The 26662-nt window shown below is 32.5% G+C and overlaps 1 protein-coding gene across 1 annotated transcript in view; it reads right to left on the bottom strand.

Annotated features, from left to right (window-relative positions):
• Window positions 1-26662, bottom strand: part of LOC141898436 (delta-1-pyrroline-5-carboxylate synthase-like) — a 377354-nt gene that overhangs the window by 311602 nt on the left and 39090 nt on the right. Inside the window, exon 2 of the mRNA XM_074784307.1 lies at window positions 23884-24127. Coding sequence (XP_074640408.1) covers window positions 23884-24090 — 207 coding nt within the window. The 5' untranslated portion in view covers window positions 24091-24127. The remainder of the gene's footprint in view (window positions 1-23883; window positions 24128-26662) is intronic.

Genomic DNA, 26662 nt, shown 5'->3' with positions numbered 1-26662 from the left:
TATGCTCGGTCCTACTGTTTTATTCATTTATATAATGAAAAAATTACTCTCTACATCTCATAACTAATTCATAAATTACACGAAAGTTATTCAAATCAATTAAGTAACCATTATGATTTCTTACTTTAATTTGAAATCATTAAAATGTCGAATACAAGGTTTAAATTCGCATTCTGCTAAATAATATTTAATTTGTGTTCCAAAGTGTTTAGCATTTTTAATGGTTAAATATTTAATAAATCAGAATTACAAATTGTATCTTTAGTTGCTTCAAATGTCTTTGTAGGATCAACTAAATTGCAATAAATATAGAAATGTGTGCAAGGCATTAAGTCTGGTGTAGCATCAACATTTGCATGAACTTTATTTGGTGTAGTTCCTAAAATTTTAGCTTATGGTTTTCTTACTATAAAATGATGTTGTTCATTAGTTAACTTTATTCTTACTTTATTATTGATATCACTTTTTAAAAATCTAATTCTAAATCCAGCAGATAATGAAGTAGCTCTTTTATTAATTTCTTGTGCTAATGTTTCTAAATTATATAATCCTGGTTTTAAAAGTAAAGTAAACCATTTATTTCTATTTCTATCATGAATCATAAACAGTCTATGGTCAAAAGTTTTATCCGATATATTGTAAAATGAGTTACATAAACTAATATTTACTAATTTTAAATCAACACAATTTTTAAATTCTCTATCTAATTGTACTAGTAAATTATGAGATTTATGATTCGTAAGTCTTCTTGAATCAACAAATATTCTATATTCTTTTAATTCTACCATTTATTTTAGATATTTTCTTCTAAATCTATATCATGGTGCCCTTTTTCATTCTAACCTTTATATATGCAATAGAAATCACCTGAACATAATTCTTCTAGATCTTCATTAGATAATCTATGAAATCTATCTGGTAAATATGTTCTGAATTTATATTTATTTCCTTTCAATCCCTCATATTCTAAGTGGATAACTAATATATCTCCATAGTTATTAGTAATTGTTTCAATATTAGTAATCAAATATTTCTTATGAATTGTTAATTCATTTCTTTTTGAATTTATAATCTACTGATTTAGCATTTGTAGTATCTTTAATTCTATCTAGAAATGATTGTTGTTCTCACTGTGTATTTGTTTACTCTCCATTTTAATAACATATTTTTTATCAAAATTGATTTTAGAAGTTATTCATTTATACATGTTATTCATTTATATATGTTATTCATATATATGAACATTATTAGGAGTAATTGGGAATATGGGGGTTCAGGTTAAAGGTTGAGAGGGCGAGTGAGTAGAAAAATTAATTCGAGCGTGCGAGAATTTATTTTTCTACATGTACTCTCAACCTCTCGACCTTTGATCTTAACCCCCATATTCCCAATTACTGGGCGGACCCCCCAAACTGTTTTTGTAGAAAGGTTGTCGACGCTAAAATAGGTAAGACTCTTCGGAACCTGCGCATGATACTATGGCAGCAGTTGACTTTGAGTACTGTGCGCTTGATGCACAATACAATTTTTTTAACAATACAATTTCGCAGACAATCGTAAATCGTCAACTCAAGAAATTAATTGACACAAATCAGTTCTTGAAACTTTCCCTCTATTTATTTTTCGAAGCTCTACCAAATCCATGCATGTAAGGCTAAAAACTACCTCGCCCACTGGCTGGGAAATACGGTAGTGAATTTTGGTAGTGAATTTCCGCTCGCTGTTTTTGTTTATGTAAGCAGGTACACATTTCTGAGGTCATCTCTTTATCAAAAGGTCGTCTCTACATCAAAATGAAGGCATCGATTTCTTTTTAGCCCACTTGGGATTTTAGTCCCAACAGCCTATTGCGTTCACTTTTCGTCGTTCGTTTTGAGAAGTTTGGAAGATGCTTTAATGTAATGTCTTGATATTTGGGTTACACATGTCTCTACCCTAGACACATCTTCAGCCCAAAAAACTAGCCCCGTCAAAATCAAGATGGCCGACTGGCAGCCATTGTTATTCGCGAAAATCAGCACTTTATATACATTTTTGAACTTTTTGAGGAAAGATTTTTGAAGACGCTTTGATTAATTACCTTGATCTTGATTTTTTTGCAAAAATAACGAAATGAAATTTATGAAATCAATAATGTTAATACATTAATAATCTAAAGTATGTTGAATGTATTGTTATAAATGTTTGTTAATGAAAGAAATTGATAAATATATGATCAACCGTTAATTTCGTAATCACTTTCATTTGATTGAGGAGTGTTCAATTCCATGACAAGAAGCAGTATATTTTATTACTGGATGACAAAAAAGCAGTATCTTGCACTTACTGCAGTTATAATAAGTGAGGACAGAATAACGGCTTTAATTCTAGAAAACTAAGTACGTCACTTAAACGCTAGAATTATTTCTAAAAACTCGAAATCTCCTGTTCAATGCATCAAAGGTAAGTTGAATTATACACATACCAATTTTCAGATCTATCTGATCGATAAATTGAAGAACCATTAAAGCCTAAACGTATAATTATTAAAATCTCGGAACTCAAGTTGACCATCTTCGCTTGCCAGAGGTCCGGTATCACTCCCGAACTCGCTTCCACCACCCCCCTGGCCTCACGGCGCTGTTCCGCATGACGTCATATATCGATCTGCGATATACCTCCTCGTTCGGTAAAACGTTCGCTGATTGGTCCATTTAACAGGAAAGCCAACAGATGCCTAATGTCATTTGTTACAAGCGCTGTGATTGGTACGACCCGATTCTGGTCGGCTAGTAACGACTCCAACGACTCGTGAGGTCAAGGGGTTCGGGGAACAGCTTTAGCGTAGTGGGCTCGAATCCCTTGACGGTGAAGATGAAGTTGACTGACATACTGCCTTTTGTCAGCCGAGGGCAGAGGAGCTCCTATGGTAATCTATTGCTCGCAACATTTAAACACACCGACCATGATTGACGTGTGATTTGACGGACCATTCTGTTATTACGTCCACAATCCCAATTTTTAACACACCTGGGACTTGAGCCCCAGTGGGCTATTGCGTTCACTTTTCTTGCGGCGTCCGTCCTTCCTACCGGAATCCAGTTATTCTTTTGAAGTTTTTAAGACGCTTCCATGTTATGTCTTAATATTTGTGTTACACGAGTATGTATCCTAGACACATCTTCAGCCCATAAATCGGCCCTGTCGGAATCAAGATGGCCGACTGGCAGCCATTGTTGTTCGCCAAAATCAGATATTTTTAGCCCACTTAGGACTTTAGTCCCAGCAGGATATTGCATTCACTTTTCCAGCGTCCATCCGTTCGTCCGTCCGTAGACGGAATCCAGTTATTTTGGGAAGTTTCAAAGACACTTCAATGCAATGTCTTTATATTTGGCTTACACATGTATCTACCCTAGACATATCTTCAGTCCAAAAACTGGCCCTGTCAGATTCAAGATGGCCGAGTGGCAACCATTGTTGTTCGCCAAAATCAGCACATTTTTGATGTTTTCGAGGGAAATTTTGAAGATGCTTCGATAAATTATCTTGATCTTTCGTTTGTATTTGTACCCCAAAGAGCCCATCAGCATGAGAAAAATTGGGTCGATCGAACTCAAGATGGCCGTCCTGTGACCTTTTTTGGTTGCTAAAGATGTCAATTTTGGCCAGAATTCTGAGTCGTGTTTTATCATCTACCCTTGTCCTGAACAAAGATCAGATATCACAGTACACTATGAATTCAATCCGTTGATTACCCAACCATAAAGGTAATATTTCCTACCCTTGCTCAAAACGATTACACAAAAGTTAAACGGAAGGCTCAGAAACCAAACCATTTTGATAAAAGTATTCACAGTAACCCAAAATACATATGTTCAGTTTGTGAAAAAATGTACTGCAAACAAAATATTCGCACACAAGTACCAGATAAAATTACTGCATGATTAAGTTCTTAACCATAGGATCATCACCCATATAATACTATCAAACTGTATTGTCTGTGAAAAGTGTGTGGCTACCCTGAACCAAAACAAACTTCCATTGAATGCATGGACAAACTTATACGTTTCCATCACTCAACAGTTCATGACAATTATTACACTCAACATATGGCCAAAAGGTCATTAAAGGGCAAGCGATTCATTTCCCATCGCACACACTTCAACCTGCACAGACACTTCCTCCATCTCCAAATGATGACAAAGTTTTCCGGATGCAAAGTGACATTATTAATTCAAACCAACACCAAAACTATGCACATCCCATCCGCTATCAGAAAACACATTCAGCACAAGAATGGTTTGAATCAAATAACTATCTATATAACGATGTTTTCATCGATACTATACACAGTATTCATTGAGCTATCCATTTGAGGATAAATATGGCAATGTTTACATCGACAATACATTAGTGTTGCCTGGGAATTATACTCAATTCATTCAAATCAGTGTCTGACTATAACACTCAAATATCCGGTACGGTACCCATATACTCTGTCCAGAGAAATGAGCACATGCCCATAAATACTTCAATGTGGAAATATCATCATCTCCATGGTTATTTCCATCTGCTATTGGTGGGTACCATAAACAAAAAGGCTTCTCCTACTTGGAGTATGCACAAACTCGTATTCTGAGCAGTGATCGACGTTGGTCTGATCCAGCATATTTTTTGGCTCGTCGTGAGACAGATCCGTTGTACAGAACCATTTTGGTATGCAACTAGGTCCGATCTCTTTGCAATGATGCATACTTTAGGCCCGTCTCCTCAAGGTATCAGCCAATGACCTTCACTGGCCCGATCTCTGACAGGGCATAATAGATATACAAACTGGATACTACTTTGGACAGGTTCCTGCACTCATCTACTGAGTATAGATGTGACTTACTTTCTAAATACTCAACGTATGCGGCAAGACATTTCAGTCACTGATGGCAAAAATTATTTCGTGATGTCATTCCTGCCCAACCCTATCCACTGGGAAAAATCACTGATTGGTTTTGGCGAGTAGAATTCCAGCTAAGGGGAGCACCACGCATACATTGCTTGTTGTGGTTGGATTATGTACCTGATTTTGAAAACATTAATGTCTTGAACGGCTTAGATTTAGATACAGTTATTGACAAGCAAATAACAGTATCTAAACCACATATCCAGGACTCCCATCACCATAATCTGACAAAACTGCAAACACACAGCCATATCCACACATGTCGTACACAAAAATCAAATTGCCGTTTCACTTTTCCTTCAATTACCGACTCGTACAACTAAAATCTTTGTAATAAAACACCTATAACGAAATCACACTTCTACAGTCTAAAGAGGGCATATTATGAAACCATGATCAACCCTTACAATACATGCATACTTGACAAATGGAATGCAAATATGGACATACAGATCATCGGATCAGCTGTAGGTGCTGCCGATTACATTTCAACATATATATGTAAACCTGAAACCAAAGATCTCCACTTTAAAATAGCTGCAAAATTGAAACCTCAAAATACTAACACTCAAACAAAAGTTTTACGTGCTATAGGCCATACATTGCTTACTAACAGACAGATCAACCAACATGAAGCTGATTTTCCGATTAGGTTCTCTTCCACTGATTCATCAAGAAGTACAATTTTCATAAATACTAAGAGACCAGAAAAGAGAATGAGCTCCTCAAGCCAGCTGCAGATATCTTAGATATGGTTGATCAGTAAACAGACATTTTCCATTCAAATTTGATAAATCGTTACATTCATTGACCGAACACTACTGAATTCAACACCTTTGACTCTATATAAATTCGCCTCTACCTACTTGCTCTACGAAACTTAACCAAAAACACTTAAAAAATATGATTCCCCTTCAGTCAAGTTATGGCTTCATACATAAACGCCAAATACCATGCTGTGTTAACATGCAAAGAGTAACGCAAACATCAGATGGCGATGATTACTTTTACCATCTTCTTCTTTTATACTGGCCATTCAGATATGAATCTGATCTATTGAGACATGCAACTGCATTTGAATCATTCCAGATATACCATGTAGATATGGACAAATAATACTCAGTTCTTTCAGCACAAACAGCAGCTGCTTCAAATTACCAGCGTCACTCACAACTCTACTGACATTGGTCCTGTCATTGCTCCTAACACTCATAAACCCAATGAACCTATACAGACAGACATTGCGTTAAATGATATGTACAACTACGTTGATTTACAATCAAATGACACTAACAATCCATTTGTTTCAGAATAACCAGACACCAATGACTTGCGCTCTCTGCGCTGAGCACTGATCAACTAGCTGTATTCGATGTCATAAAAAACATGCAGCTGATATGCTTTTATATGCAGTAGGTCAACTAAAAAAACCACCTGCACCTTTATATTTGCATGTGTCTGGTGGTGCAGGAAATGGTAAAACGCATCCACAAATTCATTTCATCTATGGTCCCCCCAAAATATTGTTGTTGTTACTGCGCCAACAGGTGTGGCAGCATTCAGCATTGGTGGCACAACATTGCATCCTTTCGTATCAAATAATCAATCACTTGACACAACAAATGGGCTGATGTTAACTATCATATCATTGATGAGATAAGCATGGTTTCAAATAAAATGCATCATTATATTCATCGACGATTAAATGAAATTTTAACACCAACTGAAAAGACAGACTTTGGTCAATTATGCGTGATAACATCTGGCGATTTCTTCCAACTAAAACCAGTGATGGGCCACTTTGTTTTCAATGACATAATACATGGCGGTTCGAATAACGTTTGGACAGATTTATTCACAACATCAGATTTTACAATCAATGTTTGTCAGCAAAATTAGCAGACATATGTAATAGATTTCGAAAAGGCTTACAAACACCTGACGATATGGTGCGATCTAATACGTATCCACTGGAATGACGGTCTATATTTAGTAACAAAGCACACGTAGTTCCGGTGACTGAAAACACGTTTTTTTCCGGTTTTCTCGCAATGCCATCGGGTTCGAGTCCATGCAGAGGGAGAATGTATGCACTTAAGTATTTAATGAATGCCATGTCAATGTTTTATTTTGTCAATTTATTGCATGTCTCATCCTATAAATGCTATATATGGAGCGACAAATATAAGTTCAAGTTCATCAATACAATATCAAAACATATCTACAGTCGGTTTTTATCAAACACTGAGATCAATATCATAGTCAATGAACATATATTGTTTCCTGCAGAAAAGTAAATTTTTGTAAATCATTGATAAACAAATACGATGACGCAAATTGTAATTAAAAGTCCTTAAATAGTATAGAGTTTCACAATGATTATGACATTTAGCTTATGACAAACCCTTTTCGAATTTTTTCGACAATGATTAAGTATTACAAAAATTTCTGAAACCTTTTCACCCATGCACGAGAGGACAGGAGCTAAGGCATGAGGTTAGCTCGATGATAATAATATCACGAAAAGATATGTAGAGCAAGTTAAGATATACCGGTATGAAATCAATTACCGTTGTAGGTTTTTCTAATTGATTTTTAAGTGTAATTGAGGATTTATTGGAATTCATTGCGAAGTTTTGGACATTCAGTTTTAATCTTCAAATTTGTTTTGAGGAATATTCAAAATTCGGTCTAGAGCCGTTTTGTGTAAGTAGGCCAATCAAAAGGGAAGACATTTTTGTTAAAGATTTCGGACAACTTATTCATGTCTAGGTGAATTAATTGTGTTGTATAATTATTGATTTAAAAGATTAATATCTTTTCATTTCTGATAAAAGAAATGATTCGATCGGATGGGATTCGAAACCGCCTTCATAATTGCAGATGCCGGTGTTCTTGTTTTGATTTGTTTTGTTTACATCCGGGCTACTGTCACTACGCACCGACGATATACGTACACTAAGCACTAGACAAACAGATGTTCATGCCACCAATTTCCCAGATTTACAAAATGGAATCAGGATCTTTCCCACAAATACACAGTGTAACAAATATAATGAACAGAAAGTAACGGAACTTGCTGGACTGGTAACCATTCAATCAATATATACAGTCACAGATAATAAATCATTGTGTTTTAAACCAGCCCCCAAATCCATCCTCCCTACTGATGTCAGAGATTGTGCTGTGCTACATGAATGCCTCGTAATTGCGTCCGGATATATACATATATTACATTATATACATTTTACATTTTCGATGCATGTCAAATAAGGTCAAACATGTAAAGTAGCAAGTAACTTCCTGGTTAAGATGGCGTCTCTTCGAATCTGCTTAGCTTCGAGCGATATCAAAATTGCCATTTACAATGGACGGAAATACATTAATTGCTGTAAGTATCAGATCATTCTGCTGATAATTTACCTGCTACTCGGAACACAAACTAACAAGCATCCAAATCTAATGCGAGGTGAGCTCAGCCGCGACAGTAACTGAATACAGAACATTTTGAAGGAACGGGGGACATCCTTTTATATTTACCGTTCGTGAGATGTATTTAGTGAATTGATGTTTTAATACAGTGTTGTAAAATGACTATATTTAGTATCTGAATAAACTTTACAATTGTTGAACTCCTCAGTGCTCTGTGAGATCAGATATTTGGATCCACCTCGGCCAACTGATTTCCTGATCCTGACAGCTAGTTGGGACAAATTAAGAGACTTGGTCAAGACAAGTTATTAAGATCACACTGGAAATTCACAATATCATCTCTCCTCATGGACCACACAATGTAAATGTTGACTTTGCTAGAAATCGATTGAAAAATTAATCACGACAAACTCATTTTCACTGAATTCAATATTTATTGTTCACTTCTGGTACAAAATCTTGTTCAGCCCCTGACAAGAGAATAAGTAATGACACTACGTATTTCATGACAAAGAACAGTAATTTTTTGTTCATCGACAAATTGGGACCATCCTGATATCGCATCCTGATTTGAATGATAGTGTATTTAGAATCATAAAGACCAGCTTCGACCAGAAAGACAATTCTCAATCACATTTCAAATTGAAAGCTCGCTAGTGCAGTTATTCACATAATCTAGCCTACATAATCTCAACCTCAACAGTTTATCAGAATCAAAGAGTTTCACCGCCTGTTTTTTGGAATCTCATTTCATGACAGCTAATGCTGACTCTTTATTCCTTTGATTACTGCATAATGTTATCTTTCTGAAATCAGAATACATATAACTTACAATTAAACCTGGACTGAGTTTTCAATTAATGGTTCAGAATCCATTTTTCAAACTTACCTTGATGCATCGCAATCTATTCTTTTCAATCTATTCTGAGCTAATTTGATACGTATTACTTCAATTTCTTAAAATATCCCACGAGTTACCACTCACAAAATCATCACTAAAACGCTAACAATAATCTACAATAGACAATCAATATAGTATTTCTGAAACAGCACTCATAATATTCAATGTTCATATTTCTACAATTGTTTTGAACGAAGTAAGCAAGCAAGTGAAGTTACCTGATGACGGTCATTATTTTCACTGGATCAACTGCTGATGTCCAATGTCACATTCAGATCAATCAATCAATCGCCTCGAGTGAACAAACAAGTAGCCACTGCTGCATTGGTCAGTATGTCAGTAGTAGTAGTAGTAGTAGTAGTAGTGGTAGTACTGTATGTATAGTCTTTTCCAGTTATGCCGGGTTCATCAAAAGTATCCTTTGAAATATCTTCTCCAACTTCTACATACATTTATAAAATCAAAAAAATTAAAATCAAAAATATAATATTCCTCCTATTACAATTCCTATACAAGTTATAGCTAATTTAGTATTTTTAGGATTTACTATCATTATTAGTTTTGATTATTTCATGCTGGATATTATCAGTATTTATATTTTCTGATGTATTGTAATCTTTTATTTTAGAATCATTATTTAATTTAATATTCTTAGTTTTAGTTTCTGTTGATTGAATGTTTTTTTAAATTTTTTCACTTTCCATTAGTGAGCAGTAATAATCTTTTTATTTATCTCATTTAAAGCAAATGAATTATTTATCGTTGCAGTTTTTATCAAATTATCATTACCAATTATATTTCCCATTTTTAATATTAAATCATCAGAAATAATTAAGAAATTAGGACCTATACAATAATTTAATCTAATATGTGATTTATCTAAATAAGTTTGATATCTGACTATATTTTCTGGAATTGATCTATTTTTATCATTATGAATAGAATCTTCAAATAAAAATTTTGAATTGTTTCTGCGTCAAATAATGTATTATCATTTCCAACTATTGGTGATCTTGTTTCAACTTGTGCACCTAAAATACAAATTAAATATATTGTTATAGATTGATTTATTCTTTATATACTATTTTCTAAAATAAAATGAACCCAACCATTATTATTATCAATATTATAATTATGATAAGCTCCAACTCTATGCATATAATCAATATTTTTATTTCGAACTGTTCACCAACACCATGCAATTTACCATGCGCACTAAAATCAGAATTAATATTTATATTAAATTCATTACATATTTTGTAATAAACTTAGATAGATAAATATAATTATCCAATTCTTTGAAATATTTCGATCCAGGTAAAGGACATTCTAATTCATTTAATATAATTCTTATTTGAAAGTATGTCTATAATCTAAATATTGTATGAATTAATTTTAAATGATAATAATTCAAATTTTTATCTAAGTTATTAAGATGATTGTTCCAACTTATACCACATCCTGTTGTTGCACAATAAACAGCAAAATTTAATTGATTCTGCCAATATTTCATATATATTATATTCATCTCCAGTAAAAATAACTTCATATGTATTGAATATATTTTCCATTCCAGGAATAAAAAACTTTGTTTCAGTAACATAAATTTCTAAGTTAATTGAATTTAAAATCTAAATTTCTATTAAAATCTATTGCTGGAATATTTGATTGATTTATTATATTGGAAAGCTTTTGGAAACCCCATTCATATAATAAAAAAGTTAATAATTCATTAATTATTTTAACAGTTTATCTTGTTCTTCAATTGTTATATTACCATTTAAACTAATGATATAATCTAATTTATTTTTTAATTATATAATTTCTTTTATGGTAGATTTATTTTTTCTTTATAACTTTTTATATTTAATTTTGAACTTATTCCGGTTAAAACACTAGAACTTAAACCTAAAACGCAAATTGATATAGCTAAAGGTGTTAATGGCGAGAATATTGCCAAAACTGTAATCACCGAACTAATTGTAACTGAACCACTAATAATTAAATAATATAATTTTGCTTTTTAAATATTTTTTCTTTTTAACTTTTAAATCATTTTCAAATTCTAATATTTGTTTTTCCAAATATAATTTTGATTTAGTTTTATTTATATCATGAGGAATAATATCAATATCAACTTTATCATCCATTTATTTAACAAAAAGATTACTAATTTGTAAATTTATATGCTACAAATATACAATAACTGTTCCACCTAAAATCCAAATTATTTCATATTGTTGTTGTTCTTTACCTGGGGTATAATAATATGATAATTTAGGTTTATATACATGTAATTTTTCTTTATTTGTTACTGCGTTATATAAACTCATAGCATCATCGGCTGATTGAAAATCTATATGTGAAATTTTCTGATTATATAATTCTTTATTAATATAATCCATATAGTTTTGTCTTTTTTCTCTTTATTCTTCTGCAGCTTTATTATATTTTTCTAATGCTAATTTATGTCTTTTTTCTTCTGATAATGAACCATTTTTATCAATATGTTTAAATTAATAACCACCACCTGTAAATGCTAAAGCGTTAACAATTGCTGATCCTATCATAGTTATAATTGCAGATGCCATTTATTTAACAAAAATTATGCATTTATAGGAGGAATATATTTTTGTTTTTCCAAATAATCAATCGTTAAATTAGATAAAGTAACTGCTAACGTTAATTTTAAAATATCATTGATATCAAATCTATCAACATTAATACTTCCCATTTTAAATACTTTTTTGAATAACATTGTATAACCAACAGTTCCAACTGATAGTAATGCTCCATTATATAAACCAGTTATTATCCACTTATTATCACTCATTTATTTATCAAAAAATCACCTTCAAAATATTTAGTTATCTTAGTTATAATTATTTCAACATTTATTTCATTACTACTTTTATGATTATCATATATTTTAGATAATATGTTTTTAATATCATCGATAATTCCATCTTCATTTAATTCATAATATTCTAAAGATGTTTTAATTAAATCAATCACTTTTTCTATATTATAATTTTCTTTATTAATCATTGATGCATTGTTAAATGATTTACTTTTAATATCAGTAATTACATCATTTAGTTTAATTCTCATTTCTTTACCATGTTTAAAATCACACCCAAAACATATACTCGGTCCTGCTGTAATATTCGTATTTATATAGTGAACTCTTACTCTTTACATCTTACAACTAATTCATATGCCACAGGAAAGTTATTTAAATCAATTAAGTATCCATTATGATTTCTAATTTCTAACTTAAAATTATTAAATTGTGATATACAAGGCTTAAAATCACATTCTGTTAAATCATAATTTATTTACTTTCCAAATTCTTTAACATTCTTCAGTGGTAAAATATTTAGAATACTAGAATTACAAGTTGTATCTTTAGTTGCTTCGAATGTTTTTGTAGCATCAATTAAATTGCAATAAATATAAAAGTGTGTCTAAGGTATTAAGTTTGGCGTAGCATCAGTATTACGTATCCTTACATCTGGTGTTATTCCTAACAGTTTAGCTAAAGGTTTTTTAACTAGAAATTGATGTTGATATTCATTGCCTAGTTTTATTCTTATCTTATCAGAGCTATCACTTTCAATAAGTCTTAATCCAAATCCAGCAGATGCGCCCATTTTTGAGCGTGCTCTTTTATTAATTTCTTGCACTAATGTTTCTAAATTATATAATCCTGGTTTAAGATAAAGATGAAACCATATATTTGTATTTCTATCGTGAATTAAAAAGACTCTGTGTTCAATAGTTTTATTCGATATATTATAAAAAGAATTACATAAACTTACTATTTAATAATTTTAAATCTAAACAATTTTTAAATTCTCTATCTAATTATACAACTAAATTATGTGATTTATAATTTGTAAGTTTTCGAGAATCAACATATATTCTATATTCCTTTAATTTATCTTGCATTTATTTTACATATTTTATTCGAAATCTATATCATGGTGCCCTTTTTCATTCTAACCTTTATATATGAAATAAAATATCCCAGATTTTAAATCTTCAATATCTTCACTAGATAATCTTTGAAATCTATCTAGTAAATAAGTTCTGAATTTACATTTATTTCCTTTTAATCTTTTAATACTCGAGTCATTTATTTTGGCACGCGCGGGTTTTCGAAACACAACGAATTCGTTATTTTTTACTTTTCAGGATTCTGTCGAATTCCGCGTAACCGTTTACGTTGAACTTTTTCCCATTTAAAATCGCATTAATCCGACCGTAAAACGACCAACACGCGCTCACGCTTTCATGGTTATATAGAAACTTAAGAGAATCTGCTCTACATTTGGTGAGATCCTCGCAAATACGGATTTTCGTTCCTTTCAAAATACGCCTTTGTTTGAGAATGCGTTCTTTGTTCAGATGTCTAACAAATTTAACGATGAGTGGTCGTGGTAATCGGGGATCGATAGGCGGTTTACCAATCCAATGCGCACGATCGATTGGATTGTCTGATTGGATTGTCTGAAATTAAGATATCCAATTCAAAAATCCGCACTGAATTACGCCCTGTATACATTTCTAGTTCTTCTTGGTAAGCTTCGAGCTCTAGTTTGAGCCTGGTTGTCAGAACATTTCTTTTCCAGGACAACAATTTGTTGTTTGATGAGATTTAGAGAATCACTCATTTTCTCGACAGCTGTCTCTATGTGACTTTTGAGATCGTCCTGCGATTTCCCGAGATCAAACATAAGAGTATCCAATCTGTCCATCTTATCGTTCATAATGATCGTCAATTCTCTCCTAAACGATGACAGTACCGAGTTGACCAACGGTTCTAAAATACTGCGGACAACATCGCTGTTCAGAACTTCTAAAATCTTAACATCCAGAAGTTCGTCCTGTAGAGATCGGTCGGAGGGCAGGGTTTCAAAAACATCGTCGGATGCGGCGTTTTCGTTTTCATTTTCGTAGACTGGTTCTTGATGAGAGCGGTTTCTGGTTGAATGTCTCTTTCGATCCGGTTCATTGGATGCGTTGGAACTTGCAGAGCCAGAGCTGTTACGACTTTGTTTACGTTTTGGTCTGCCCATTGTCGGTTCTCCGTTTGACACGTATGAGTTAGCACGAGTACGAGTCACCTCTTAGCGCAAGGTCACGTTATATCGCCATGTAAAGTATGGCGTCGATTTAACTAAATTTCAACAATAAATCCATACGATCGATTCGAAAATAACGTATTTTTAGTATGTAACTATCGATGTTTTTTAAGATTTGTTCTTTTGTTGAAGTATTACTTTTCACTATTGCAAGAATATAGAATTGGATTATTTACAAGTATTCTATAAACTGCTGTTGATTTCATATGATCCACGATTTTAAATGTTTTATGTGAATAAACTTCTTCACAATAATTTTTAATTCTTTCTAATAATTTGAAATCTTGATTGCATAAATACCAACAATATTTATTGCCTCCAGCATAATTATTCACACCTGCTGAACCATCTCCCATAAAAAATCCTTTGATAAAATATTCTTTTTCTTCTAAGATTTCAGGTTCTATGTTATAAATATTATCAATTATCTTGTCAAATGACATATGATTCATTCTTGGATAAAATCTTTTATGTCATAATTCATCTCAATTTTTATATCAGTTGGTTTTATTTCATCACCATTTTTTCTAATTAAACTATGATCTTCAGTAACATCTACAAACCCTAATTTAGATCTAACTCTATACATCTTTTTATTTGTTTTATGTCTAATTATATTCTTTAATTTTTCCATCCATTTTTTGTCCAAACATCCATTAATCCACTTATTTGTATTAATTCTTTTTCACCATATGAAATATGAAATTTATTTTGATAAGGTATTATTTCTGAAATTCTTCTTATTAATATTTGATTATTGTATTTTAATAATATTGGAGTATCAGCTGTTACAGAATCAAAATATAATATTTCAATATGCTTTTCCCCAAAAAGTGGTTGTAAAACATTATAATATAAATCATACATTAATAATTTTTATATTTCTAAAACAGTTGAACCAAAGAATATGGGTTTATTAAATTTCATCGTAATTTTACTGCTGTTAAATAATCTTCAAATCTTTTATTTCCTAAGTGTCTAGGACTTGATTGTAAATCTTTCAATCGTTCAGAATTATTTACTAATTCAATATCATTTCTATTTCTAATATTTTCACATGTTTTTCCAAAAAAAACTATTATTCATTAATTTAAAAAAAATCTTTTTCAAAATCTGTTTTAGATATTGTTGAGTATTGAAATCTATATATTTTTCTAACCACTTCGATTGATTAAATTCAATATATCTATGTACTTTCTTTAATTTCATTCCTTGTTATAGATACAATTTTAACATTCTATAATGAACAATATAATTATATTTATTATGTTGTGTTAATATTAATTTTTCTGTAAAAACATGGTCTTTCGATTTTATTTTTTCTGGTATTCACTTAGATAACTATCATCTACGGCTAAATGTTCTGGGCAATAAGGTAAATTTCTTGTTTTGAACTATATGTTATCAGGATATTCTAAATCAACTACAAAGAAATAACCAATAGGTGCATCATCTTCTAAACTCATAATTGCGCTCATAATTTTGAACTTCTGTTGATATAAAATTATTATATGGTTGAGGTTGCATCACTGCCCAACCATATAAATTATTGGCGTCAATATATAATAATTTATATTCATCATTTGCTTTAAAATACCTATCTCCCATAACACCACTACTTCCACCTCTACTTGATTTTTCAAATAATAAAACTATGTCTGGTTGTTTTAATAAATCTAATTCTAAATTTGTATATTTTAAACCACATTGCCAGGTTAAACCAGGAATTGAAAAACAATAACAAGGATCAACATTAAAATGATTTGAATTAACTTCTCTAAATTTTTCAAATATATCAGCCAATATCATAACATCTGATTTTGAAAATCTACTAATTCACCATGATTTTTATATTAAAATGATTCCTAATATTTAATGTTTTATTAAAAATTTTTTGTTAAATTTTGTTAACAATGAGTTGCATACTTGAAATCAATTTCATCTTCTTTTGTCATAACTATTCTTTTTTTTGTATCATAATTGTGCAAAATCACTTTCTAATTCAATTATTTTATTACAAAATTCATTTACTACATCTTCACCTCTAAAAGAAATATATTGACTTTCATATAATTCAGGATAATTTGATTTTATATAAATTCCATAAGCAGCAGCTCTTTGATGAACATTTTTAATTGTATTTATGATTGGTGGGTCTTGAATTATGTTTTCATTTAATTTATTTCCTTTGTCCATTGATTTTAAAAATTGCTTTTTGTTATATATTTCTTTTCTATCTTGATCAGTTAATTCTTTATTCAACGATTCAAAATCCCCATAAATTACAAATGGCACTATATTTTTGAATTTATAATTAGTAAATTTCAATTTATAATCTTCTTCTGTTGGAATTATTAATTTGCAAAAATCTTTATTATCACATAATTCTTTATGTTTTAGTAACGCATTTTCAGTTCTAGATTTAGATTAACATTTTCTACATAGATAAATTTTATTATGGTGATAACTTTCTGTCCTAAAGAATAAATATATTTGTTTTAACCACACATAATGTTCATTTTCATCTTTTTTTGTAATATAACAAATCTATAACACTTTCATCATCATAATATTCTTTTAAATATAAAGCTTCTAATGTATAATCTTTAATATTTTCACCTTTTGTCCCTGGTAATTGCATTAATTCGAATACATTTATTTTTAAATTATTAACTTTTTCTATTTTAGAAATCATTTATATGGTTACTGGATATTGATCAATTTTATATAATGTTTCATATTTCCGATAATCTGTTATTCTAAAACTATGCGTAATATCTTCTGTTGGGTGTAAACAACTAATAATTGACCATAGAAAACGTTTATTATCATTTTTAAAACATTTATTACTGCCTTTGTTGTAAATGGTAATTTAATATAAGATGATGCTTTAATATCCTTTTCTGTTGTAAAGTTTGAATTATTTGTAAACATTGTATTACTTTTTGATGCTTTATTCCTTTTTGTATTATAAATATTTAAATCTAAAAATATAATTTCATTCAATGTTAAACCAGAACCCTCAAAATATCTTTCCTCAATATCACATTTAAATTCATTAAATATTTTTTCTAATTGCTCTTTTATTTGTGTTTTTAAAATTATTTCTTCAGAATGTGTTTGAATATTATACTCCATTTTACTTCTGATTTTATAAAAGTTACTTTTCCAGCAATACTAATTTTTGGATATTCAACATCTGTTACAAGGACCATTATTTTTTCCATTATTTCAATACATTAACTATAATCTTCTACTGTTGTACCTTTAAAAACCTAAATACTATAGCTGCAGGACCAATTTTACTGCGTAATGTTTCTAAAATTTCAATTTTATCTTATATTTCTAGTGAATCGATATAATTTCAAACATTTTTCATATAAGGTTTATTTGAAATAGATTCAGTTTTTGAAGCTGGTTTTTTACTTGTTGAGGTTAATCATCAAAATATTCTGTTCCTAAAATATCTTTATTAAAATTTTGTTTGTGTTTTTGTGATTTGAGATGTCTTTTATAATTCCTTTTTGCTATAAATTCATTACAAACATTACATTTAATTTCATCTTTTTCATATCATTTAATCGTTCTTTTCTTTCATTGGAATTTTCTGGTGTCTAGAAATCTATAACATTTTTTTATGATTTGCAGCTTTTTCATGTCGAGATTTTTGAGATTTATCGATGTATTTTTTACAATATGAACAAAAATATTGATTTTTATTAACATTAATGTTTTCTGTTTGGTGTTCACTGTCTCCCATTTTTTAGAGGAAAAAAATTACTTGTGGTGATGAGTGATGTGCCGACATCTCGACCTCTGGTATGAAACCCTCATTTTCCAATTACTTCCGTTTACTTATTATCATATGATATGTAGAACTCGATACTAACTTAGTTACTATCGCGGCATAGTTTTAATTCATTATTGTGCATGCAGTCTATTTATTGGACTTTGATATTTATTTTGAAAGTGACAATGATATTTACTGCCGTACTGGCCACTTAATAGCTATTATTGGCAACCTACGGCTATATTTAGATAGGTTAAATTCAATTCATATTAATCATATACTATCTTTATTTCTCCAGATTACGCTTAATTGTTAAGTGGTGGATATGTATACATTCTTTTCGTGTGGCTACGTCTTGTTCCTACAATGCTAAGTCTTTAGTGTCATCCGCGTAATTTAAGTGTCTTCCGGGTTTTCATCCCACTAATAATTGCATGTTTAAAGGGAAGTATATTATGCAGTATATATGGTTACTTTTTACGTTTGGATCTATTATTGATGAGTGCTTTTTCCATTCGTTGTCAATAGTTTTTTTTTCGTCGGTATAGTTTAGTTTTGAGATTCGACGAGGAATCAAGTGAGCGTGGGGGATATGATACAACGGATAGTATCAATTTAACAACCACGCCATTATCAAGTTTTCATTACAAACATATTGTGTACTATATATCCGTATTCTACGAATTGTAATTATATTAAAATCAATATTGTCTTTATCTCTTTAATCCTAACCGTTCACTTCACTCGGCACTGGTCATTTGGACTTTGTTCTACTGACGTCTGGCCATTGTCTAGTGGAGCAATATAAATTCACGCCCCTCTATCCCTGGCTCTCTTTCTCTTTGGCTCTCGTTTCGATAATAATTCAAGTTTTAATTTCATTACACTATCGTTTGTGTTTGGTGACATTGATGACATTCTGAGCTAGTTGCTGGTATCAGAATGATTCAGGCAATACCCCGTGTCATTTCTAAAAACATTTAACCGGTAATAAGACTGTACTGGTGTAACTTGTACAGGTAAAAATGTTGTTATATTTAAGTTCAGGCCAAATGAAATTATTTGATACCAAACGCGACTATGTTGTTTCTGAAACAGTTAAATATAGCTATCATAGCTATATGGTAAGTTGTAAGATAAAAGCCCACATCATGTCTAATTATTTGACAACAAACACGACTGTGTTACTTCTTAAATAGCCAAATTACTCAAAGGTCAGTATAGGCCAAGAATTGGTCAGTTAAATAGTTGTTATATCATAGCCCGTGCCATATCTAGTCACAAGGAATAAGTGCACGAATATCATCGACATATCGTAACCGAAGCTTAGGGCGAGTGCTAGTATAAAGAGGTAGTAATTCAGTTTCTACGTGTACGAGGAATAAATTGACGTTATAGTACGCCTGAAGATGGCTAATAGTATTTACCCGAAACGTTGCTCGAAATATTATCATTTTAATATAGAGCTTTTCATTTTTGGCTGATTTTATTGTGGGATTTCTCTTGTCATTCATCATACACGGATACAGATAATTTTCTATATGTCCAATACTCGTCAAGCATTGGCCAGTTAAACAATTTTCAGCTCTCGAGGAACGAGAGCTATTACGAACGTGTCGTGTCCTGTATGTTTACGGCGAACCAAAACACACCATTTTTACAGTCATTGAATTAACGAAAGACCCGATAAATGGGGTTGAATACGCTGCAAAAACAGATTCGGGAACTTTGTATTCGAGATTATTTCACATTATATTGGGTTGAATGGTGATGGAAGTTGATCACAATAATATTAAAAAAGATTTTTGAATTATATTTTATCAATAATTCGTTCAAATAAATTTATCTTACAAGGTGAATTAATATGCGTATGACTACATCACTTGATGTGAACGGGCACCTTGCAGCAAGGGTCGATACCGTAGTAGCGGTGTCAATTCCTTGTTTTGTGCTGGGAATGTCGGTGGGAGTCTTTGAATTTGAATGGTTGGCAAACTATGTCCTTAAAAGCCTTGAATTTTTACAGTTTGATTATCAATCTAATTATCGCTGAGTTGTATGACAGTGTGGCGTGCGTTTATTCATTTACTGCAGACGTATATTTGACAGAGATTCCTCAATTCAATTACGGGTTCCCTATGCATCGCAACAACCAAACAGAGCTACGCGCACCTGCTACGGAGTCCCGTCGATAGACTGTTTAGTAACACAGCATCCTTTCCAAACTTGTATTCTAAATCTATATTGTATGAATAGAAATATTATTTTGAAAATATTTGGCATTCTAAAAATGGTTTTTGGTGCACCTGTGCTTATTTTGGTGAATTATACGAGCGTATGAATATGTGGATGAATTTTACGCAATACTTATCTGCGTATAGAAAACACCGAAAAGGGTGAACTAGTATTGTTTATGGGCGTCTCTGAATGGGCATCGTGTGGGAAGTATGAGCGTTAAACTTACATTTTGTCATGACGCTCTGCCATCCCTCACCGCCTGCGGCGGGTGCGGCGGTTGTGGCTTTGGCCTCGGCTGCAGCTGCCTAAAACGCTTTCTTGCGATGGAATCGGTCTTATCTGCGAGTTTATTGGTAAAGAGGCTGGCGCTGTATCGCAGCTCTGTCTTGGATCCGCGATTTGCCGATGTAGCTGCTACGGGCTCGAATCTCCTCGCACATTTCAAATTGTATCCCTATATCGTTTAATGATATATTTTAAACTTTGTCAAATTATCTCATCTCTGCATTTCATAAGGCTGTGTTAAACCTCTTGGCTCATGGGCTATTATTATTTTGAACGAAATTTACTTAATCATACTTTTTCATTTTAGTTATTATCAGTCCAATTGTCATTAAAAAGTCTATGTTAGTGATACATATTGATCTGTCGACCTTTTTGAACTATAGAAGGCCATATTTCACTCTAAAGTTTAAGGTAAAACAAATCGATTTGACGTATTTGTTCCTCCTATTTACCACGCGTCAAGTCTCACCGTCGTGCCCGGGGCAATTGTTAAAGCCAACAGATCTGCATAATTAAAAGAGTTGTAGAATGAACAATGTAATATGTTTTCATTGATATCATAAAAAACACTTATCCGACATCATATCAAGACAATTGACACCAAACAACTTTATCATTTACAACAAGTTAATCATTATTATTTACAAGTAAAACTAACCCGAGCAATACGTGTGTTAAATAGATACGCCAGCTGATACGCATTCTCATAATGCAAGCCATTTTCGTTCATCCCCCAATCCCATTCTAGTCTAATACGACTGTCTCAATAACTTGCCCAGTCCCATATTGAAGACAGAAATACTGGAGAAAAAAAACTTACCTAAGCAGGGATCCTGAAGCTTGAGATTGAGAACAGTGAATCTGAAAAAAATGGAAACATTTTATTCATTGTTTGGTTTATTCGCGGCACGAGCGGATCGTCACCAAGGCGAAATAAATTAAGTTGGAATTTTAATTTGATAATTGATAATTACACGCACGCACACACACACAAATGCGGTTGAAAGAAAATAACATGAAACTAAAAATTACGCATGATACTTTGATATCGATACGATGCAGCTCCGTTTCCCAATGGCCTAGGTTAAGGACGTTTGCCATTAAATAGGCATAAATCGACAGAAAACACCTGCTAACGTCACTGCTGTTTACTTTTTCTAAGAATTTGCGGGAAGACATTGACGGAATAAATCAAATTCAGAACAATATAACCATCAACATTGGACCAGCTTTGCCATACTTAACTGGGTCCCTATACTACACTAGAGATATTCACCGAAAAAAATGAAATTCACCTACCCAAGACGTCAAAATGGCGTACATCCCTTCTTCATCTAAGGTTGTTTGGAGAATATCCTCGGCTGCTGAGGGTATTCTGTAAACTACCAATCAGAGCACATCGTTATCATAATGTCGTCAAAAAGAGCGATTATGTAGACCGCGGCCTGAACCGAAGAGCAGTGATTAGCTAAAGAGCCCGAGTGACCTCAGGGGATCACCAGGCACACGAAATGCTAACATGAAGGTATTAATTTTCTGGATGGAACATATATTCACGATAAAAAATACTGAACTTTAAATGATAATAACAGCGTAATTGGAACGTTTCACAGAATCATCTTCGTTTGGTAAAGTTTTTAATGGCACATATCGCACAACGGAAGTGTACGGTCCAACAAACAAGTTTACGTGCACGGCATTTTGTGAGCAGACTCCGTCGACATACGATGATTATCTATCATCTGTGAAGCTTGGTCTATCATCCTGGTGTGAATTCACTACAACAGTTTGATACTCTTATGTATTACTAACTTCCTTGTTATAAATCGCGTCACAGAAATTCACTTCTCTCAAAAACGCTGGAGGTTCCACTCAAAATAACTTTAATTGCCAATTAAAACTTTTACACCCTGGTTCAGACGCCCTTCACTTAGTTGATATGCCAATCAAACTATTAGATATGCCAATTAAACTTTATTTCGCGGACGTCCCTACGTAGAATAATAGAAATTGAACTATCGAATGGCATTTTTAAATATTCCGATCAATAAACAAAAACGATGCTTAATCATACATTTTCCCAACGTGTCTTCTAAGACATCGTACATGTACAAATGTCTACTGCCTTTTGACGACTTTGATTTGATATTTACTATAGCTTGTTCAGGAATTATTGGTTTGAATTTTGATTACATTGAATTTTTTCTTAACTTATATTTCTAGTGAAGGTCAACTTCAAATGATCCTCGCTTCATTCTAAACGCAACCCCAATCCATTTCACAATCAAAAATATTGCCAATTTTTGGTAGTCAAGTCCTGAAAAAAATTGGCAGCATTAAATCGTTGAAACGTGTCACCTATGCCACTATCAGGAACAGAATGTTCTATTATGTTTAATATGTCGATAAGTTTAATGTGTGCACTCCCCCTAGTTTTTGTTGCGAATCACTATATATTAGCATGCGCATGTGCAGTCAGGACATGTGGTTAGCCTGTGTGTGACCGAAATAAAACAGTTTTGTTTCATCTGTAGAAAGAACCCGTCGTATTCTCTTCCTGCTACGTATTACTGGCATCGAACGTGATCTTCTCTGTGGCATGCAACGTCACATGGGTGCCGTGACCAGGATCACCCGAAACATGGAAGACACTCAACTTAACAGGTCGATGATCAAACGAACCGCAATCAGGCAGACATTGGATGATCTCATTGAGAAATAACCAACAATCGTTGAAGATTTACGACCGACCGAAGACGATGTTCTTTTGTTGAATGTTAACTATCGCGTTACTACGCAAAACGCACGTGATTTCTACGAAAAGTCGACCACGAAACGGAAAACGAACCGCTTCTCTCGATATAAAAACTGTTCATCAGGTAAATAATGGTAAGAAAAGGTAAATGGAAATATCGTTATCCGTTAATTCAATATCCGCGACATTTCGAGTCTTTTATTTGGGTTTGTGCAAGAACACGTTCTCTCGCCAGGGCCCAATCAATACATTTTATCTTCAACGATAAAAGAGGAGATTGTGACTGGTAAATCAATATATATATTCAATCATATTAAATCGATTGAATTAATCCGCCACGTTCTCGAAAACGGTTTAGGTGTCCACGATACTTGAAAACCCTATTATAACCGTGCTTGCCTGTTCAACAATTGAAGCTAATCGTCCCAAAGCCAGCCCACACTCATCAGTTCTGGTGATGACAGCACTTCCCAATTTAACTACGATACATTCTGAATTGGAGAGTAGAGCGCGTTGCGTTGGAGCTGCTAGAGGCTGCCTGTGGATTTGTCGAACCAAATGGATGTTTTTCATGATGGTATGTACTCTACGATTAATGCCTGCCATGGTCACTTCACATTTCCTTGTCTATCCAAATGCAGACCTGAAAGAAATACGTATACATTAACGTGCACTTTATCATTTATGGTACAATCTATGTATGCCTGTACGTTTAGACCGATGCTACAGCAACGACAGAACAAATGTTTAAACACATCCTTTCCAACACTACATGGATTTGAACCTGAGGGCATCGAGACACGCCATAGTACGAAATCCCGCCACACAAACTCAATTGCGCAGCTTAGTTTATGTCATCATAAGCCAAAAAACCCGTCCTTTTAGCGGGGAATTTTATATTCTGTGAAATTTACCTCAGCGATTATGCAACGTGCGCAATCTGATTGGCGCCGCAAGGTTTATTGTGACAAGCTGGCGCAAGAACCTGCGCAGACGGTCCTGTGAGACATGGCGTAGTGGCCTGCCTAAGTCTAGAGATGCCATCGCATAAAATCAGCACTGACTAATGCGCATGCGTTAGCTAGAAACAAAGACTTGGGAAACTCAACGGTTTTTTACAGACGCGACAGTTGAAAGCATCGGAATTTATCATGATTTAGTTGCATTTCAAACTATTTCAGTTGATTTAAAGGGCGTCGTTTGTGGACGCACGTATAAAAGTACCGTTAATGGGCAATGTATGATTAATGGGTTAATAGCTAGTTAATGGGTCATGTTAATGGGGTTTATGAAATTATAATCACGACTTTACATGTTTATAACATAAAATAAATACATGTAATACATGTATCATATTATGAAGATCCCGATATTAATGCATCAAGTAACCATTAAAAACCATGTAAAACTAATACAGTAATAAATGTACAAAATGGAGATAATAAATGTAATTAATTATAATTTCCCTACATCCTGCAGCAGAAGATATTACACATAGCCTTAGATTATAGAAAAATAATAAAATAAAATGGAAAATAATTATGAAATAAATAATTATCCTGTTAAGATGAAAAAAATTCCAAAAATAAAAAAAGATAATACAAAAATCATTGAAATTGGTTTAACTAAACTACGAAAATACAAAGGAGATAAAATAATTGATTATACATCGGAACCTTTATACTTATCAAAAGATTTTGATATAAATGATGATATAGATATCTTATAGTATGAAAATCATTATATGTGGATAAAACAAATTGATTTGTTCTTTAATTCAGATTCTTTTGATAATGAATATATATATATATATATATATATATATATATATATATATATATATATATGTAGGAAATGGTTACATACATTTAGAACTGAATAAATCAAAAGTGAATATTGTAACTATAGATCTGATAAAAATATTACTCACTTTGTGACTTATTAATTGAATATGAAGTAAAATTTATTAAATTATTACATTCGAATAAAGAAATAATAATGTCAGATGATGAAGAAGATTTTAGTTTTGCAGATAATTGTTATAATCGTGAAGAGGTATTTAATTTTCAAGCTAAAAAATTAATTTTGTTCCTGTGATACAGGGTGTCTCAAAAACGTGTTACCGTAGCGTAAAGATTAATTATTCATTAACTATAATTGAAATAGAAATAAAATTCTTTTGGTGGGTAGGTTGGTAGACCTGGATGTTTACTCAAGGATGGAATGTTTAACTGCAAGAAACAAGGCAATTTGATACTACGTTTCTACGCCCCCCCCCCCCCCCCGCGATAGCCAGTATGGAATGGCCCCTGAAGACACTAACCTTTGGTATCGAACAAAGGCTCAAGGGGCACTATGGCCAGCCTGTCAGCTTATCACAAAATGGCAAATGATGCATTCTGTGGGTTAAATTTCTCCAAATACAATCCCTCATAGACTAGTCAATCCCAGACTAATAATTTACACATTTCAATCGTGTTTTCTTAAGTAGCACAGACAGCGAATGGAGATGGCAGGAACAAATACCTCAGATAAATCTTGTCCCTTTGTCTTATTGATTTGAATACGGAATAGAATTGAATTATCTGAAAATTTGCTCAACAAAGCAAAATTGAATTGGATTTGATAATTTTTGGCAGAATAAAATTTGATTGATTTTGCAGTTTGAACACATGGCTAATTAGTATATCAAGGTCATCCATCCAATTTGAGAAATAGCTATTTTTTCCAGACTTTCTCAACTAAAGATTTCACAGAAATCGATATTGAAGTTTTATTTTAGATCTTAAAATAAAACCAGGAAGTAAAACGGTAGACGATGCCGCGGGTTTACGTGAACACCTGCTGACCTCTGCGGCTTAGCCAATCATAGAGGCTTCTTTGCTTTCTGATTGGCTTTTTAAAACAGATCTTTTTGCGATCCCCTTTTCAAAATTGAGCTTCATAGGGGTTGGAGAATGGATATTGCTCTAATGAATGATTTGTATGAAGATATGCTCAGTTGCACAGTCAAAGAGCCTTTACTCTGCCTTTACTATGTCATTTAAATTCGCTCCATTTGTATAGTAATAGGCTCGGCCTATGGCTGGCCTAAAATTATGTGTGTATCCAGGGATAACCATACTATGATATATCATTGTCCTACTCTACGTTTATTGATAAATGTTCCGCTTTCACT

The sequence above is a fragment of the Tubulanus polymorphus genome, chromosome 2 (genome assembly GCF_964204645.1).
Source record: "Tubulanus polymorphus chromosome 2, tnTubPoly1.2, whole genome shotgun sequence".
NCBI lineage: Eukaryota > Metazoa > Nemertea > Palaeonemertea > Tubulaniformes > Tubulanidae > Tubulanus > Tubulanus polymorphus.
This window is presented reverse-complemented; position numbering and strand designations above follow the sequence as displayed.